Source organism: Seriola aureovittata, chromosome 13, assembly GCF_021018895.1.
Source record: "Seriola aureovittata isolate HTS-2021-v1 ecotype China chromosome 13, ASM2101889v1, whole genome shotgun sequence".
Lineage (NCBI taxonomy): Eukaryota > Metazoa > Chordata > Actinopteri > Carangiformes > Carangidae > Seriola > Seriola aureovittata.
In genome coordinates this window covers 22835944-22854670 of record NC_079376.1, presented here as the reverse complement: position 1 = coordinate 22854670, position 18727 = coordinate 22835944, and the positions used below count along the sequence as shown (strand labels likewise).

General features: G+C 42.3%; 1 protein-coding gene across 2 annotated transcripts in view; it reads left to right on the top strand.

Moving 5' to 3' along the window:
- The first annotated feature begins 701 nt into the window (after positions 1 to 701).
- The window catches only part of LOC130180045 (peroxidasin), a 58063-nt gene continuing 40037 nt past the window's right edge, over positions 702 to 18727 (top strand). For both annotated transcript variants that reach the window (XM_056393337.1, XM_056393336.1), the window contains exons 1-3: positions 702 to 986; positions 14110 to 14181; positions 16080 to 16151. In XM_056393337.1, the coding sequence (XP_056249312.1) occupies positions 802 to 986; positions 14110 to 14181; positions 16080 to 16151 (329 nt within the window). In that variant the 5' untranslated portion in view covers positions 702 to 801. The remainder of the gene's footprint in view (positions 987 to 14109; positions 14182 to 16079; positions 16152 to 18727) is intronic.

Sequence of the window (18727 nt, the reverse complement as noted above, 5' to 3'; positions counted from 1 at the left end):
TTCTGAATTAAAGAGATAATTTCTCAGAATTCTGAGATAATAATGATTATCAAATTATAATGATCATTATCTTAGAATTCAGATAATCTCGTTCAATGTTGTTAATTCAGAAAAACAGAGAAGGAATTTTGTTTTTACTTTGTAAGTTTAAGAAAACTTTTCTCGTTTTTCTTAACAAGATCATTATCTCAGAATTCTGAGAAATGTTTTCTTATAAGAAATCCTGCTGTTTTTCTGAAATTCAGTTTTTTTTCCTCAAGTGAGTGCATGGCCTAAATCTAAATGAATAAATAGATAAACAAATATTGACTCTAATTTCAAAATGTGCTCTAGGACATTTTAGATCCTCAACAAGCGCTAATTTGTTATAACAGTAAAGCTGTAACACATTTTATGACTACGACAAATTGCACATACCAAATATGGGATTTGGGGGGCGCTATGGAAAAAAAATGCTATTTCAACTTACTTCAAGGTTCAAACCGAATATCGTGGGCTTCTACCTGAGGACAAATACGTTACAGTGTGACGTTTCAGCTGCCGACGTTAAGGTCAATACTGAAAAAGTTAGTTGCACTCACATTCCTGCTGGACTTCCCTTGTGTAGGACTGTAACACTGGCCCACTTCTCTCTCTCTCTCTCTCTCTCTCTCTCTCCCTCGCTCGCGCTCCCTCTCTCTCGCTCTCTGTGTGTGTGTGTCTCTCTCTCTCTCTCTCTGCCTCTCCCAGTCGAGCTAGCTCGCTGTTGGTGTGTGAGAGGGGCAGCTGGCGGTCTATGCTCTGCTCGGCTCACTGCTAGCAATGGCGCTGCGAGCGGGCCAGCTCTTTTCTCCGTGTCTACTCGCGGTGGCTTTGTTATCGCTCGCCAGCGGACCACAGTTCGGACTTTGCTGTCCGAGTCGCTGTCTATGTTTCCGAACCACCGTGAGATGTATGCACCTAAACCTGGAAACCGTACCAGCAGTTTCTCCTCAGACTACCATCCTGTAAGTAGCTTTTCCCTTCAAATTTAACGGGAACCGACCCCAAGGCACAGTGGACGGGAATGCAGTGAATACTTAAAGCACGTAGAGAGACTGCCCTTTTCTTTTCTTTTTTTATTATTATTTTTACCACATCTGAGTGTGGTGAAGTGAAAATGGTTGATATTATGTGTGTTAATGAATTAAACTGTTAAAACCAACTTTATAGAACTTTTTTCTTTGAAATTTATGCAGAGGCTTGTGGAAATAATTGATCCTGTTTTACTTCAGAGGTTATTACAGCGTCTCGGTAAGTTTTCACAAAGTTATGACACCTGCCAGTGAGTTCAGCTGTTGGCTGCAGAGGTTAATGAAAAGGGTTTTTAGGGTCACACAGCTGGTGAAGTCAGCCGCAAGCAATGTGGAGGGTTAGGCTCCTCACCAGAGCTCCCTGCACAGCAATGTTAACATCTCCCTCTCGCAGACATGCCTGCATGACATCTAGCCTAATCAAACACACTTCAAGCAAGACATAGTCCAATCAGATTTTATTGAAACCACAGCCTCTCCTCCCTCAGACTCCACCAGGTGCCTTATCATGTTTTGAGGAAATGTGCACTTCAGCTCCAGGAAAAATCTTTGTGCAGGGTCTGGCATGACCAATAGGCTTGCTTTTCACTGTGGACTATGGATCTTTGCACCACATTGTGGAGCAGTTTCTTAAGTTACTTCCTTGCTATCACTTTGCGTGGTGGAATTTTCGTTGCACAGGTTAAACTCCATGTTGACTCCATGACTTTCCCTCTGACATGAAAGGGAGGAAATGCTTCTTACTTGACAAGCACTTGTGAATGTGTCCTGGTTGTCAGGAGCACTCTGCTCCAGTCACCCAACAAACCAAGCAGTTTCCTTTAACATGTTGCTGGCTGCAGTTTCTCAAAGCCACAATCAGAGAACACAAAGGTCAAGATCTGTCCAATCTCCCAAATATGTGCCCCCCTTTGTCTTTAATTGTCCACTGCAATCTTGTTGTGCATTTCAGTTCATAATGCATGGGTCTATAAATAGCTTAATTCAGGCTGCAGGCAGGGGACAAAGGAGTGACCCCCCCCCCCAGCCTGTACCACAGCCGCATACTCAGAATTAGCCTTGTCCTCTGGGGTCAGCCCACAGCCTTGAAGGGAACCCATGGTGCAGCCCTGCCCAGATACCCTCAAAGGAGAGAAAAAATCCACCCTTCACCACAGCAATGAGGAGATTGTTTAGGCTGTCTGTAGGATGTGTCTAAATGTGATCAGAGGGCTGATCAGAGCAGGCGAACATGCTGTGGTTTCCCAGAAACTCATGCTGGTGAGCTTTGAAGTCTCAGCCACTTGTCGCTTTTTCCCCCTTCGCTCAGCTGCTCGTGTCGGGACATGAACACACTTCGTACCTGGCCTTCCCTCATCCTGCTCTATAAAATGTTCCAAGCATCGCTGGTTGTCTGCAGTTGGAAAAACTGGAGCTTACTTTGGGAATGTTGTAAGGAAATGTCTAAGTGTGAGAAAGAGTTGAAAACATGTATTTTAACTGAGATGTTATATTTGGGGAATGTTCAGTGTTCAGCATCTGATTTAATTCTCTGATTATTGGTTAGTTTGTAAGTGATCTTGTAACTAGTGACTTTAGGGTCTGAGCTTTTCTTTAGATCTTTGCAGGATTATGTAACACTGTTTTTTTTTTGTATAGACACTTGACCTGGAGCTATGCGCTGTGTAGGTCTAGGAACTGCATTCCTCCTTCCACCTGGCAGCAGGCTGTTATAGGAATTTAAAACAATAATATCATAAGAGTGTGAGATGATCCACCATCTTTAGTTTGCAGGTAGCAGAACATGATGGAAAGGTAAAGCATTTGTCCACTTCTGTTATTCTGGGCGACAAAACATAGTTAAACAAAAGTGTTTGTTAATAATGATGATATTCTCCTATTTATCCATTTAATACATTATACTTTTATGGTATATTTTTACAGCTGTACTATAGTTGGAATGGATTTTCCTTTGTTATCAACTCAGTCATCAAAGGTCCCATATAATATAAAGATAGATGTACATGCCTTTTTTTTTATTATAAAGCAGGTCTAGATTCTATATTTATACTGTGAAAGTATCAAAGTGCTCAGTCCACAGAGAAATGCACACAGCCTGTATTCAGAGACTGAGCCTTAAAACCAGCCGTCAGGACTACTGTAACTTTGTGATGTCACAACAAAGCAGTCACAAGAGAGGCTCAGAGCCTCCTGTCTTCTGATTGGCTCGCCGACCTGTTGGTAATGTAAAACTACATTGAGATGGTTTTTGGTTCGTAAAACCACAAATATATCTTCTTATGGATCAACGCTTCAGATAAAGCACAAGAAAAGTGTAAAACATGGGAACTTTAGTTTAGTTGTGTGCGTTCTTCTAAGATCCATTCATAATACAATAGCATTAGGGAAACACTAAGGGAAGAGCAGCACGTGGAGAGTTGTTGCTTATCTTTGTTATGACTGTTGGATTTAGCAATAAGGGCATTTTTAAGGGCACAAGTTGTATATTTTTGTACAAATAAAAATTAAATCAATGTATAGATGCATTCATATGCATATTTTTTAGTTAGAAAACACTGCCCAGATAACTGAGGTGCTAAACTGACAGTTGTTTTTGAGTATTTTTCAAACTGTGAATATTATTGTCTTTAACTTCTTGAAAGTCAAAACATCTCTTTCTGTTTCCTCTGGGCCACTGTAGTAAGAGAATAAAAAGTCTTGGCGTACAGCTACTACTGCACATTGGCTTCGTGCCAAGATCTTTTCTACATGACATTTGGACCAAGAAACATGGACGTTTTTTCCCCAGATTTCTTTTTTCTTTTTGCTCTTTCTGGCCTACATTTGTTTTTCAGCTGTTTTCTCGGAGGACTTTCTGTTAGAGGCATGACAGTAAATTACGTTTCCTCTCTGTAATGACACCGCTGCATCTCTTCTTGGGGATTTGCTGGAGTTTGAGAAATGATTGCTTTTACATCAGCGCTGTTTTGCCAACATCAAATATAAACTGTTTGTTTTACTGGTATTACCTTAGCAGCTCAAGAGAAAGACTCAACATGACAAGTATTACTTCTTTGTATGAATCAAAGCTTGTCAGTGTAATGGAGGATTTTCAGTAGCCCAGTGCTCCATATTTGGACATCTTGGCTATTTGCTTATTGTGATTTTGAAATATATATTTTTATGGCGCTTTGAGTGTGGCGATATGTGATATTTATATACAAGTGTTTTAACATTATAACACCTGAGCCATGATATACATATGTGTATGTATGTGTCTGCAGAGCTGGGAACACGTCAGTCAGTCTGTTAATGCTCTAGTTCTCAAACTGGCTTGTTATTGTCTTTTGTAGCTCAGAGATTCAAGCATAGTGCTTGAGTTCCAGAGTTTGCTGTTATTCAGACTCTTCTTCTTGGTGTTTCTGCTGCACTGTGATGAATGAGGTTCTTAGACACTTAACAGAAGTTGGAAAGATGTAGTTTTTCAGTTTTGGGATAGCTGTCATGTTAGGTCTTATGTAAGAGAATGAGTGTCCAGATCATGAGTGGAATTGGTGTTTGTGGGTGCAAGACGGCTGGTGAATCCTTTCGGTGGGGGTCAGTGTCACCACACAGCTTGGTTCTGCATTGTGTACTTGCATTTATATGGAGACACATTTCTGTGTTAGCCTCCTTTGAGCTCTGTCTGGTGGTCAGCAGCTAGCCAACTCTTTCTCTGTCTAAATGTCTTAATGCCTTTTACCCCCTCACCGCCCCCCCCCCCCCCCCCCCCAAAACAGTGGCTTGGTCTGACTGAGTGACAGTGTTAGTGAGTCAGGGAGAGAAAGTGGAGTTCCATTGTGTGGAATTTGCTGCAGTCAGGCTTTGTGAGGCACTCAGTCTCTGCAGCATTATGGAATGCAAAGCCAGAAATCCCCAAAGCTTTGCTCATTTGCACAGGGAGATTGGGCCCAAGATAGTTGTTGAAAGGAACTCTGCTGGCCCCTTCCTGTACCCATCCAGTGCAGGACAGCTGGTGAATTCTGGGGGTAACACTGTTTCACATTTCTTCTAAATCAGTTCCTGATCTTGAATAAAAAAAAAAAAAAAAAGCTGATTTTGCTTCAAACCTGGACCTCGTTTTCACTATTGTTAATAGACTGTAGTTACATTTCAAAGAAATGTGTGTACAGCCAGTTTGTTGGGATACTGTTCTTCGTGGAGGGCCAGGGCAGCTTCCAACAAATGAACACGAAAAACACATGAAGCCCGTATTGTGACATATTCTCATAAAAAGAGAATATTTGTTTTTTCTGTTCTGTGTCCCAACGCACTTTTATTGTCTGAATTTTATTCGTTGTATTGTTCATCCATAAAACACTGTGTGCAGTGTTTTAGTAAAATAGCACAGAAAAGTGTTATATATACTGTATATATATATATATATATATATATATATGTGTGTGTGTGTGTGTGTGTGTGTGTGTGTGTATGTATTCTAATTCATTCTTTTGAAGTCATACAAACTGTCAGCTTAAAGAAAAGTATTATTTGTATAGTGCCAAATAATATTATATGAGGCACTCACAGGGTTAGGTCAAGACTTTACAATATTATAGAGAGAAACCCAACAGTTCCCACACAGAGCAGCACTTGGTGAGAGTGGGAAGGAAAAACTTTGAAACAGAGATGCTTTCAGCATCTTTGCTGTCTCCCGCCTGATGTCCCAAATTGTGGAATTAAGTCCAAAAAGTAAGAAAGGGGAATCTACTATTGTCAGCAGTTCAGTGCATTTTAAATCAAAATGGTGTGTTACACATTGTGGTATAACCTAAATGACACAGATGACCAGCAGCCAGTAAAGTACTGATTGTTGTATCTATACGGAGCTGTAACTGTGGCCAGAGATAATTAAAAAACACAGTGTGAGTGTTACTGTTCTGCAATGACATAACGTCCTGTGGAGAGCACTGCTACCAGTTGTGTAATGTGTAGTATGTGGCCAAGTGCAAGTGAGCAAGTTAGTGACAAAATTATGAACTCAGTCAACTGTCATGAAAAGGGGCCACTATGACAATAACTGGTGCTTGATTGTCTCTGTAGTTCTTTGTCACCATAAATGTGTGCAGCCAGTTACTCAACGCGTCCAGCTGAAGATAAGTTGTTTCTGAGCAAACCAGGATGAGACAGTTGCTAAGGAACTATTACAAGACAGTTAATGGTGCATCTTGAAGAGCCACACCAGCCCAAAGGTCAACCGTTCCATTGATTGCTCCCTAAGTTCTGTACGTGCACTACCTCTTAAGGCTCTCTTCGCTCAGCTCTCTGTTCTCGCAGTGACTCATCTCATTCGTGATGACCTTCAGCTGTATTCAGCTGTATTCCAGATCCTTCAGGCTCTGTAAGATTTCGCCGCTGCTCTTGCTGTCCACCGGCACATCCTTGTCATTTTTTAACACTGGATGTGTTTTGCAGAGGACCAATCGCAGCCATGTTTGGAGATCCTGGTTCCCTCCAACCAAGCGAGGAGCCAGCCATGTTCTTGTTTAACTAAGAATGACTCACGCACGCCTGAGAGTCCTTGGCAAGCCCGCTTGGGCATGTGTCACAAAGCCAAATGACTTCCCTGACTAGGGAGGGAGAGAATGAGAGGAGAGGTCCACACATGGCATTCAGATGCTGGTTGAACTGGGCAGCAGCCAGCTTCGCTCGTCATCCTGGCTCAGACAAGAATTTACGGACACCTCTGCTGAAATTTTCCTTGCAGCTGTTGTTCCCATTTTTGTTTGCCTTGTGAATACACAGAAACATTCGAACTGAACAAATGGGAAATGCCACAGTTGCAAATAAGCACATCGGTGTCAGAGCCAGAAATTTTCTGTTGGTAATTCTGTGTCGGTGATTATGTAACAAGTGCACTCCAGCTTGCATGTCACTTATTTTTCTGAGCGGTAACTCAGCGTATACATCAGAGCAACAGTCTCACAGCCTAGCTGCAAACTGTGCCAACACAAGAATGCAGGTCTGGGTATTGCCACTGACTTCCTGATTCAATTTGATTGAATATCAGTTCATTTAGAGATATTTCAGTTACAGTACCAATTTTGCTTGGATGTGAATGAGATTCTCAGAGAGCTAATGCTGTGTTTACAAAACAAATGGACCCCAAAGCAGATATGAATAATGCACTTACTATTTGTCATGACCAACAGTTTAGACACACATCTAAAGAAAGAATAGGTAGGTAAGTAATATGCGTTGCTAACGTACCCCGGTGCAGCAGCTACGGTGTGTATGAGCAGGAACACGCGGCTTTTTCTTGTACATCTTGCATATACCTTTGCTTTTGTCCAGCTCTTCACGGTCTTGATAGTTTTTAAATGTGAAATGCAGCCACACATTTGACTTTACACTTGCTGGTGACTTCATTGGACCAGATCACGCGAGACTAACGGCGTTACAGCTTCGCACATTACAGGAAACTGTACTAGACAAATATCAAAAGATTGATCTCTGGATTTTATGAATTGATATCTGATTATTAAAATGAAGATTGATTCGAATCGGAGCATAGATTTTTTATTTATTTATTTTTTCAACCCAGCACTAGATGCAGCACAATAAATGAAAGAATAATGTCTTTGTCTCTGAAACGCAAAACTGTGCGCACATTAAATCGGTCGCGTTTATTGGCGCTATCTTCTGTTTTCGATGATGAAGCTGAGTGTGTTAGTGTCTTAGGTCGTCTGGTCTGCGGGTTTACAGGGAAAATTTGGTTTGCTGAGAAAAGGGAAGGAAGGAAGATAGGTGATCATCTCTGACAATGTAACAGCCTTTGGCCACTTATCTCTCTCTAAACGTCTGTAGGAAGGTCACTGTCTCTCTGTCCCTGTCTGTCTGAGTGACTGCAGCAAGCTGATTCTTCTCTATCAAGTTTTTTGCATCTCCAGCCCATTGAGAGGAACCTCTCTCAGTGTTTCTAAACCTGCAGTGGCTTCTGGGAACCCCAAATGTAACGCAAAAGGTTTAATTTCCCCTCCGTGCTGTTTATCATTAAAGCCGTTCTCTGCAGAGCGGTAGAGAACCCTCAACATAGTCTTTTTTTCTGCTCATTCGGCTCAGGGCCTATGTCTTCTCAAAACCCTGTTAAAATCTGTACAAAGCACTGACTAATAACAGCTTTCATTTAGAATTACCAGCAGTTTTTTGACTCTGAAATTGTAAATTGATTAAATCCTGTTGCGCAAAATCAAACAAAGGTTTGTAATCGAAGTCAGTTGACATATAAAGGACCATTTACCCAGTGAATAATTTCCTATAATGGAGACTGGATGTTAGAGCAGAACAATCCAGCCCCTTAAACCCAACTGCTGTGATTGACGTGTAGTTGTGTCATTGTGTATGAGCTCTCACTGGGTCTGTGTCAATCCTCTGAGGTTGCTGGCTAAGGGGGGCGTGGTTGTTTGAACCTGACAGTTTACTTTAATTAACACTCATTGATATGATAGCAAAAGTTATCTAGCAGTGGCATCAGATTGAGGCTTGGCATGAAATCTACGTTCAAAAACTACGTTTGAATTTTGAATTAGGGGCATGAATTACAGAGCTCCCTGGATGCTTTTGGCAGGTGAAGCCTTACAGCTGCTCTATGGTTTGCCTAATGTTAATGTGATCACTTCAGAGTCTGTATTGATTATGTAAATTACATAAGGACTGCAAAATATAAGTGTTTGTATTTTAGTAAATGTGTCAATCCCCTGACTAGAGTTGCTAGCATTTTAACTGTTTATAGTAACACACTGATCAATAAGTACTATAATGGTGCATTCAATTTGAACTCGGAAATTCCGACTTCCCAGGTCAGAAATTTCAACTGGAACGGCCCCTGAGCTCAAAGTCCAAGATCGCTCTGCACACCAACTAGAGTTGTTCTGGAAATGCCCCCAACACTGCAGAAAATATGGTATCAGCGAGTATCCAAGACTATGGACCGATCACGCCCAGATCAAACGGCAGTTTTCCCAGAAATCAATTCATGTTTGCCGCTCTAAAACAGTAGCTTACACAGGAAGTTGCATTGTGCAGCCACTGGCAACCGCCGTTATAGAGCAGCGTAGAAGAATTGATTTCCGGTAGATACTGTAACATAGCAACACGTCATCAATTGACAGTACTGGCAAGGCTAGTGTTAGGACAACTAGTGTGGGAATTGTTATTTCTTCCTGCGTTTTTTCATTTATTTTTTGACTGGCAGTCAAATTAGCAACAGAAGTGAAAGCTGTAGTAATGTAAATGTTCAGTAGCTCGTCTGTGTTATTGGCTTTACTTTCCAACGTATATATCTGTGGACATGTTGCTACATTGTTTGTATTAGTAAAATACAATGACATGCATGTTATCAACTGTTTGTGCTAATAATAACAACAACAACAACACCAAGCTTCCGACTGGAACACGGCCAACTGTTGAGTGACGTCATTCCCAGCTCCAGCATCCGCCGTCCGAGGTACTGTAAATGAAACGCAGCATAACTCCTCTGCGTGCGGGCAGAGTTACTCCGTCCCTAAATCACCTCAGTGCACTCACTGGACCTGCGGTTTCATCACAGACACACTGTGCCCAAAACACTGCAGCAGATTGTCAGCATTGTCTGGTCTAAATAGGTCATCCTAATTATCTTCTGAGACCTGTAAGGCCGGAGCCAGGTTTATGCCAAAAAACCTGAAGAGAAACATTTTCTCTCTGTCTGTTGACACAGTTCTCATGAGCGTAGCATGTTCAGATACGGGCCTACCATCCCGTGTGGGCAAATGACAAATTTCGCTGTTTTCCAAAAGAAATCAAATGATCCTTTGTTGTAGTCTCACTGTATTAGAGCTATTGTTGTGAAGTTCCCATGGCTCCTTCTTTACTGAGCCGGGGAGGCTGCTCACTTTCAGGCTTTCTATTTGGACCTAGAATAGTGTGTCAGCCCCTCTGCAGGGCTGTTAGCCTCACTGTTTTATAGCTCCCACTGGCCAAGTGCCATCAAAACACATTAACAGGAGTTAACAGACTCATTTAATAAGTACTGCAATAAATATCATAAAATGTTCTGTAATTTGTGCTCATTTTTGTGTAACAACTACATTGACTGTTCGCTGAAGAATGTCTTGTTTACTAAATGCCTTCTTCTTGTTTCTTCCTGTATTTTTCCCCCTTGGGGAGTGACTCATTCTTGTCCCCTGCTCTTTTCTTGTACAATAAACCATCACAAAGCAGCTTCACAGAGCGTCTGCCTCCTCTGACACAATGTAGTCATTACTTCCTGTTTAATTGCGGCGAAACAATTGTGGATTTTTGCTTTCATATGTAGATCTTATGAATCAGTGTCAGCCTTATTGCTCTGAGCAGGGGATGAAGTGCGATTTAGTGTGAGACAAATCACTGTCTCCGGGTTGTGATGGATGGGCAGGGTCAGAGTTTTTATCAACAGATCTGCAGACAAAACAATCACTCAGGCAAACACACAGGTCAGGTCAGAGTGCCAGTGCTGCCAGTCTGTGATCTAAAGCATCTTTTCAGTCTGGCTCACTGTGAAGACTGAGAGCAACCTGTGAGATACACTGGTGCTGATGTCATCAGCTCCAGTCGACACCCTGCTGCAGCAGACAGCACTCTGCTTGACTCCGCTTATTTAGTCTTCTGTACAAACAAAGTCATCTCAGCCGTGGAAGTGAGACACACGCACGCACACACACACACAAACACACAGAGGCAAAACAACATAGCTATGGTTCAGTTAAGAAACTCACATTCACCCACAGCAATCAACAGTGTGTGTAGTCATGGTAATATCTATTAAGGGGGTTTGAATGTATATGTTATGTGTGACAATACAGTATGAGGCGAATGATATTGAAAAGTGAATTCAAAAGTGACCATTCCCACTAAAATCTTCATGCATCATATGCCCTCATTTACACGAAACATATTTCTGTATTCATGGGAGAGGTGACACCTTCATTTAGTCTGAATTTGGGCACACAGGATGTGATGGCGAGGCAGAGACACTATCCGAGTGTTTGTTAGTGAGTTGGTTGTGGTTTTTCACCGTATTTGTAGTTGAAAATTCTGATACGGTTTTCATTTCTGCTGGTAGCTTCATGTGACGACTTCAGCCGGTGAAGTTTTGTGTTTGTCACCTTTTGAGCTTTTGTTTGGTGTCACAGTGACGTTTAATTGTAAATTGTAAAAAAGCAAAAATGGTTTCATTCTTTACCCAGGTAAAATAAACAAGGTTTTCTTAGTCTACTCTACGTCTTACACACGGTTTAACACAGTTCACCTTTATTGTTGTTGAACGTGCCTTTCCACTTTTTTTAAATCAAGCGCTTATCTCGGGTAGCTATCAGCTAACAGATGTGTGTGTGTGTGTGTGTGTGCGTGTGCGTGCGTGCGTGGTGAAATAATAGCTTGTCTGGCTGCAGTGAAATTTAGCTTCAAGTCTGAAACAAATTGTATTTTGACGCAGATCTGGAGTTGACCTATTGAGTATGTGGGGTGAAGAGGATCCTGTTTGAGCCACTTCAAGCTTTTCCATGAATTCTTCTGAAACAACCATGACCCTCAGCAGAGATCAGAACCACTGATTTCATGTGCAATGTGCCCCTCAGACGGGTGCCGCCTCAACCAGCACGTAGCCCTGCTCCCCTTCTCCTCCCACTTGCCTTCATCCCTCAGAGCTGGAGGCAGGCAGGCAGGCAGGCAGGCAGGCAGGCAGGCAGGACAGCCCCTGCTTCAGCATGTCTGGGCAGTGCACTCTTCGCCATGGGCCCGCTGCCTGGAGAGACATGTTTTCCAACCTCTTCACCCAGCACTGATCCTTGTTCTTTCCATGGAAGACCCTCACCCCTCTCTCCATTTAGAAGACAGCTCATTTTCTTAGTGCTCCAAATACAACAAACATGTTGGTGTTAAGTTCTCTTGTTCAAATGTTCTAATTTCTTAGGTATCATGGTTTAGTCAAAGCTAGCCATTCATTTAAAATCATGATCAGCAGTGCCCATCCTCTCATTTTGTTAACTGTAACATCTTTGATTAAGTTATTTACCCATACACCTTTGTCATGACATGTTTTTGTGAAGCTCTGGTTTTGAAGAGTGCTACATAAATAAAGATGTGCTTACCCCTGCACTCATTACCTTGACATTAAGAACACAATGAAGTTCCTCACTTACTGACGGTGGTGCCAGAAACAACAGTATCACCATAGCTGAAGGATGTTGCTCACAAAGCACGTCAGTTAGAGAAAAGCTCTTTGAGTGGATTCTTGCGCGAGCTCTCAGCCTATATAAAAGGAAGTCAGCATATGAAAAAGCTGGACTCAGTCTGATTGGATCCATATGTGAAGGCTTTTACTGAGCGAATGACCCATAAACATTTCACTGGCTATGAAATCAGTTGATTTTCTTTTTTTTTTTGTATTTCACAGAAATACAAGAAAGCAAAAACTCAGGGAAGTATAGCTTTATGGCTCTTTGCCTCATGTGCATAAAGGGAAATAGACAAGATGGTTGCTAAGCTAAGAGATCCAGCATCTAAATGAAATCAGACGTTACTTAACATAAGAAGAGCAAAAAAACTAAAGCGGCTTTTATTTTCCTCCAAACTGAAAGAAAATCTCCAGATTCTCGTCACTCGGGTGTTTTTACAGTTTTGCATAATCAGTGAAGTATGTTAAGTCTGTGTGACCCAGTCCCAGAGTATTTACTTTGTAAGGTCATTGGCTAACAAGAATGCTGGTAGACAGTCCAAGCTGTTGCTGGGTGAGTTGAGGTTTTATAGAGGAGAAACGTTGATGCAGCTCTCCCTCACCTCTGTGCAGCGATCCATCCGAATGCTCTCTTCATCTGTCTGGCCGGAGGTCTTCCTCTCAGTCGTCTCAATGCGCAGCCTGTCTGTCTACCATGGTTGTTGTGGATCAAATCACCAATAAAGACCCATAAATTGCTACAGGGTGTGTAGTACTAGCTGAACTTATCTTACAAAAATACACTAATCAAATGGTTTAGCTGAAGGTCAGATGACTTAGAGCCCAAGTTCCACAAACATAACATCACTGTTCAGATGAGACGCTCAAATTTCACATCACACACCGCAGCTGGTGACGCCACTTGGGGTTAAGAAATGATTTTACCTTCACACGGCTAATTGCAGCATTAGCGTCTTTAGCTTGTCACTTTCAGGGCAAGTCATTTGTTGTAAGACCAAAGAGTGATTAGTGTCACGTCAGCCTATAGCCTATTATCATTACACAGGAGACAGACACTGCAACCTGCTGAGAGCTGCAACTTAGCCTTGTGGTTGTTATCTTTGGGGCAAATGTTATATAAATGTGCTCTCATGATTAAAGCTTGACAAAGACATTCTTGTGAGGTGACTAATGTGTCCAATTATCCTTCAGGGTTGGCTTTGCTGTGGTCTTCAGTTCATGCAGATGTGTGCATCCTGCTTTGTACACATTAAAGGTCCCATATCTTACACTTTTTGAGTTTTATTTTGAACTGTTGATCCATTAGAAGATGTATTTGTTTTTTAACCAAAAACCATCTCCTCTCTCAGGCTTCTCTCTGGAGCTCTAGTAACAACAGGTCGGTGAGCCAATCGGAAGAGAGGAGGCTCTGAGCCTCTCTTCATATTGGCTGACTATTTTCTGAGTGATCAAATAAAAATATAGCAGGTTTAAGGTAAACACCTGGAAACCAAATTCTGCAAGGTTGGATGTTGGGCGGAGCTTGGGGCATGTCTGAGAGCTGTTACTGCTTTGTTGTGACGTCACAAAGTTACAGAAGTCCTGATGGCTGGTTTTAAGGCTCAGTTTCTGAATACAGGCTGTGTGCATTTCTCTGTGGACTGAGGCTTTGATACTTTCACAGTATTAATATAGAACCTAGACCTGCTTTATAATCAAACAACACATGGGAATCTCTCCTTATACTACATGGGACCTTTAAGAAATCCTCCAAGTGTAACTATTGAATCTATGCACAGCTTTTCTCTGTGGTTTATTTAATGATATACTTTCTTAAATATGAACATATTTCCTTTTCCTCTGCAGAGACCTGAGGTTCAACAAAATCAAGGATATACAGCCGGGCTCCTTCAGACGATTAAAGAACCTCAACACACTGTAAGTCTTCGTCACCGCTCTGCATGCACAATTGTGAACTTCTGTTGACATACGGTATATCCTTGTTTTTGGTATGAGATTGTTCCCTACATAACATTAGGGTAAAAGGTGGTTGCAGAGTATCCACATCCTGTTAGTAAGAAATTTCAGTGCCTCAAGAAGACTCCTATTGAAAATTAATCAAGCCCATTTCCTTTAAACAGCACTCTGCAGAATGATTGTCACTTCCTCACAAAGTCCTGTTTGCATTACACACACACACACACACACACACACACACACACACACACACACACACACACGCACGGGCAAATTCTTGCACTGTTCTGCTGTGGTTTCACACATGTAGGTCAGCTCGTAATCTGTGAGGAATTTATTTTTCCACTTCCACCCACAGGGCTATTTATCATATGTCCAGCCTGCTAGATGGTGCATTGCTAAGCTAATAAAGCAGAAATGTTCCAAGTATTGTATTTTTAATGGTCAGTACATTAGTTTAGCAGCCGTCTTGAAATGTTGGAGGAATGCGTGCGGCATCAGCTCATGTGGCCGCATCAGTATCTCGAGATGGTCACAGTTTAGACTGCTCAGCTGAGCTGCTAGAATGAATCAAACACACCTCACGTTATTCACATTCTTGCAAACATTATTGAGATGCTTTCTCATCTTACAACAACGCTGAAAGTGAAGCTGATGTGTGAATTCAGTTATAGATCCATGATAGTTAATAAACATGAGAGTATGTGCAGGGTACGGACATGGTGGCTTAGATTTAGTTTCAAAGTGAAGAGAAGTCCTTTAAGGCGGGAGAAAAGCCCAGCTTTTCCTATCAGCCAGGCAGCCAGCCATTTGGACTGTTGAGGGCTTTATATCCTGAACAGCTCTTCGTGGTTTCAGGCTGCAGTTCCACAGACTGAACAGTCCTAAAGTCTATCAGTCTTTGTCTAATATCACTGTTCAACAGACAGAAGTATGTCTGTAATGTTAGATGAAGGGGAGAGCCTTCTGTCTTCTCTCAAGTTAACCTCTGTAGATTTCCTATCAGAAGCTTGTTCCTACAATAATGTCTTGTTTTTGTTATGTTACCACACAGACAATAGAAGAAATGATTACAAACCATTACAAATGCAAGTGCAGATTTTCAATCGCCGCCCTCCTGATCTCATACAGCAGAACAAATCGAAATAGTGTGAACAAGCTGAGACAGTGGAAAGAGGGCAACCGATACAAACAACTGCAAGTTACATTATACTACAACTTGTCTTGATATAGACATAGCATACGCCATTTAGAATTAGCCAAGACCAGACTTACGCCCCTTTCCATCGGCCAAAAAACCTGGGAAGATTCGCTAACATCAGGCTTTTGTCGGGAACGGAAAAGGGTTCAATTGGCATTCACACCCAGGTCACATGACTCTGCAGTAGACACGGGTATTTCTCGGCTCCGGCTCCGATCGGAACACATGGGTGAACACGCACATTTTCATTCCTTTTCCTGCTGTAACGTCTTTCAGAGCACAGACACTGTAGACACACCTGTCACCTGCCCAGCACGGTGCTGTTACACCAGACACAGCGCAGCTACACAGAGTGAGCTGCAGCCCCGAAATATTTTTTTTTTAAAAATACGCATTCGCAGACTGAAGCGCCTTCACACAGAGGCTCCGACACTTTTACAGGAGCTCCAACCAGGTAATGAGACGTGACAGATCTGTTTCACCAGTTTGCACGGTGGCTAGCAGCTCACTCTTCCTCCACTCTCTATTTAATGCAGGGATTTACCTGCATTAAATAAAAACCCACTTATACCCGCAAACAATGATTGAAAAAGGGTATAACTGTCATATTGGTTACTGTCGTGTATCTGCAAAATCACCTGTTTTCTTTACTCCACAGCCTCCTCAACAACAATCATATACGAAGGATCCCCAGGGGGGCATTTGAAGACCTGGAAAACCTCAAATATCTGTGAGTTGACTCATGGCAATATTTTTTCTCTTTAGATCTTGAGATAATGTATTTTTGTTCTATGAGTCTCAATAGGGAAAAGGCCAGTGTTTAATCAGTCAGCAGAAAAAGAAGAAGCATGGTGAAACACGTCGAGACACTTTGTTGCAAAAATAAAACATGAGTGTATAAGACTGTGAAAGTGGAGGACAGCTGATGCTGCTGGAAATATATCAGCGCAGTTTGCGGAAACGGCATCAATGAGAAGTCTCCCCTTTGTCTGATCCTCTGCACTTACATGTCTGGAAGTCCTGACCTGCAGGCACAGCTGAGAACAGAGGAGGGTTTGAGGTGTGTGTAGCCTCAGGGTTTCGCTTTGTTAGTCACTTACATTACCATCCCACCGGCCTCAGTTGTGGTGACAGCACTGTCTGTGCTCACAGTTAGTTATGGTCTGAGTTCCTCACTTAGATGTTAGAAGACCTACTTACTAAGGCTGATTTTCACAGTCAGCACTTCTAACTAATGCAGACTCTTATACATGACTCTCCTTTAATATGTGTTCATCATCTGGGATGTGAAAACAGATTCACAAGTCAGTCAGAAAAAAATAAAAGTTGACGTCTTGGTCATAGCTCAGTTATTATTTCCTAGTAGTATTATTAGTTCCTGCCAGACTGCTGACAGCACTGTCAGCCGGACACCATATCAGAGCTGACCAGCTGCTGTCCAGCATCACGCTGCCCTCCATTTCCATCACCCGTCTCTACTTCCATCACAGTTTTCATTTTAAGACAAGACCAGCTTTGTAAAGTTTACAGCGTGCCGTACTGTCGCTCCTCCATCTGCTCGTCTGCTTTTAGAGGACAGCTCCACTAAGTACAATATTCTCACACTGGGACAGAACTTGAAGATATCTAATGGGATGTTTTGTACATCTTGAGACTAAAGATGACATCACGCTTGATGTCGTCCCTGATTGGGCAGAGCTAGTGGTCTGCATAGGTCTGTCTGGCGGCTGATGAAGACAGACCGTATCAGCAGCATCACTGCTAACGGCCCGTGTGTCTGACGTGGTGTGACACTCTGTTACATCACTGTCCAGCTTGTATTCTGGATAAGTGCTGCACACTTGATACGAGATCATATACTGTAAAGCACTCAACAAGAGAGAGGAAGGAAAGGGTGAAGAGGGGGGATGTTTTCTCTCTTTCTGTTGTCAACTTACTGAAAAACAAACACAAACATCCACATTCCAGGGACAACCCCTCCCCCTCTTTATGTTGTAATTAATCGCAGCTATTCAGTAGCTATAATTACAGACCCCCTCTCGCTTTAAAGCAGAGATGATCTAAAGCCTGCACCGTTGCCCCAACCTTTGTGATTAAGGTAAGGTGCAGCCCACCCCAGCCCCCTCCCCCCTTCTCCCCTCCCTGCTGATTCAGTGCTCTATAGCTGCGGGCTAGATCGTATCTCCCTCCTCACCTCTTCACTTCCCTCGGACCCCGTTAAAAAGTCCACCCCCTGTCTTCTTTCATGTTCCTCCCAAGCTAACGGCCGGGCGGCTGTCGACGCAGCGGCCCCTCTGTCCCACGGCCACCTCCATAAACAATCCAAACAGAGGTCAGCATGCCTCTTTGTGGGAACCCTGCACTGTTTGTTTTTTCCTTTTCCAATGATTCAGTCGGATTACACCCATCTGTAAATATCTGTCAGTGTATTTATGACAGGAACAGACTCTTTGTTGGGGTCTGTACTTGCATCAAATTATATTAATGTAGGTTTCCCTTAATGCGTGTTGATGTAGATCATTTAAGTGATCGACGGAAGTCAGGAAAAAAAAATCCTCTGGGGTCTTAAACCAAAACCTAAACAAAACGAGTTTTGCACAAACTGAGTGATTTTTGTGATGTGTGCTTTCAACATGGCTGTTTATAAGTGCACACTGTCTCCTCTTGGATGAGTAATACAACTATCTAAGGATATGTGGTCAAGTGAGGCCTCTTGAGATTTGAGCCCACAACTTCCAAATCCTGTTTCCCATGTAAAACCTCACACGCTAAGCTTGTGCACACACACACACACACACACACACACGCCCACACCAGAGGCAGAGAGCTGCAGTCAGCAGTGTTTCACATTCATTCACAAAGTCATCAGGATCATGTGGGGGAGGTCTTGGGGTATTGTAATAACACTGGTTACTGCAGTGTTGCTAAAGTAAACAGATTATACTAAATGATCCAAGTTTTCAGCATCATCATTATTTTTTACAGAACTGCTCTGCATGGGAATGTAATAATAACAACAGTTTTGGTTTGTCATCAGTCATTTTCCAGTAGAAGGGCCTCGGGTGTTAAAGCAGCAGCATATCTCTCTTAGCTCAATTTGTCTCTATCATTTACCATATTACATATGATGAAGTTGTTTATTTTTTGTATTGCTATGGTAACAATCCTGAAAGCGTTGACACAGATAGGTTGTAACATATAGAATGGCATGCAGAGACGAAGAGATGTTTTACTTTTCCATACATTTTGTCACTCGTGCAGAGATCTGTATCTCCCATCATGCCTCATCGTGATGGTGGGAGATGA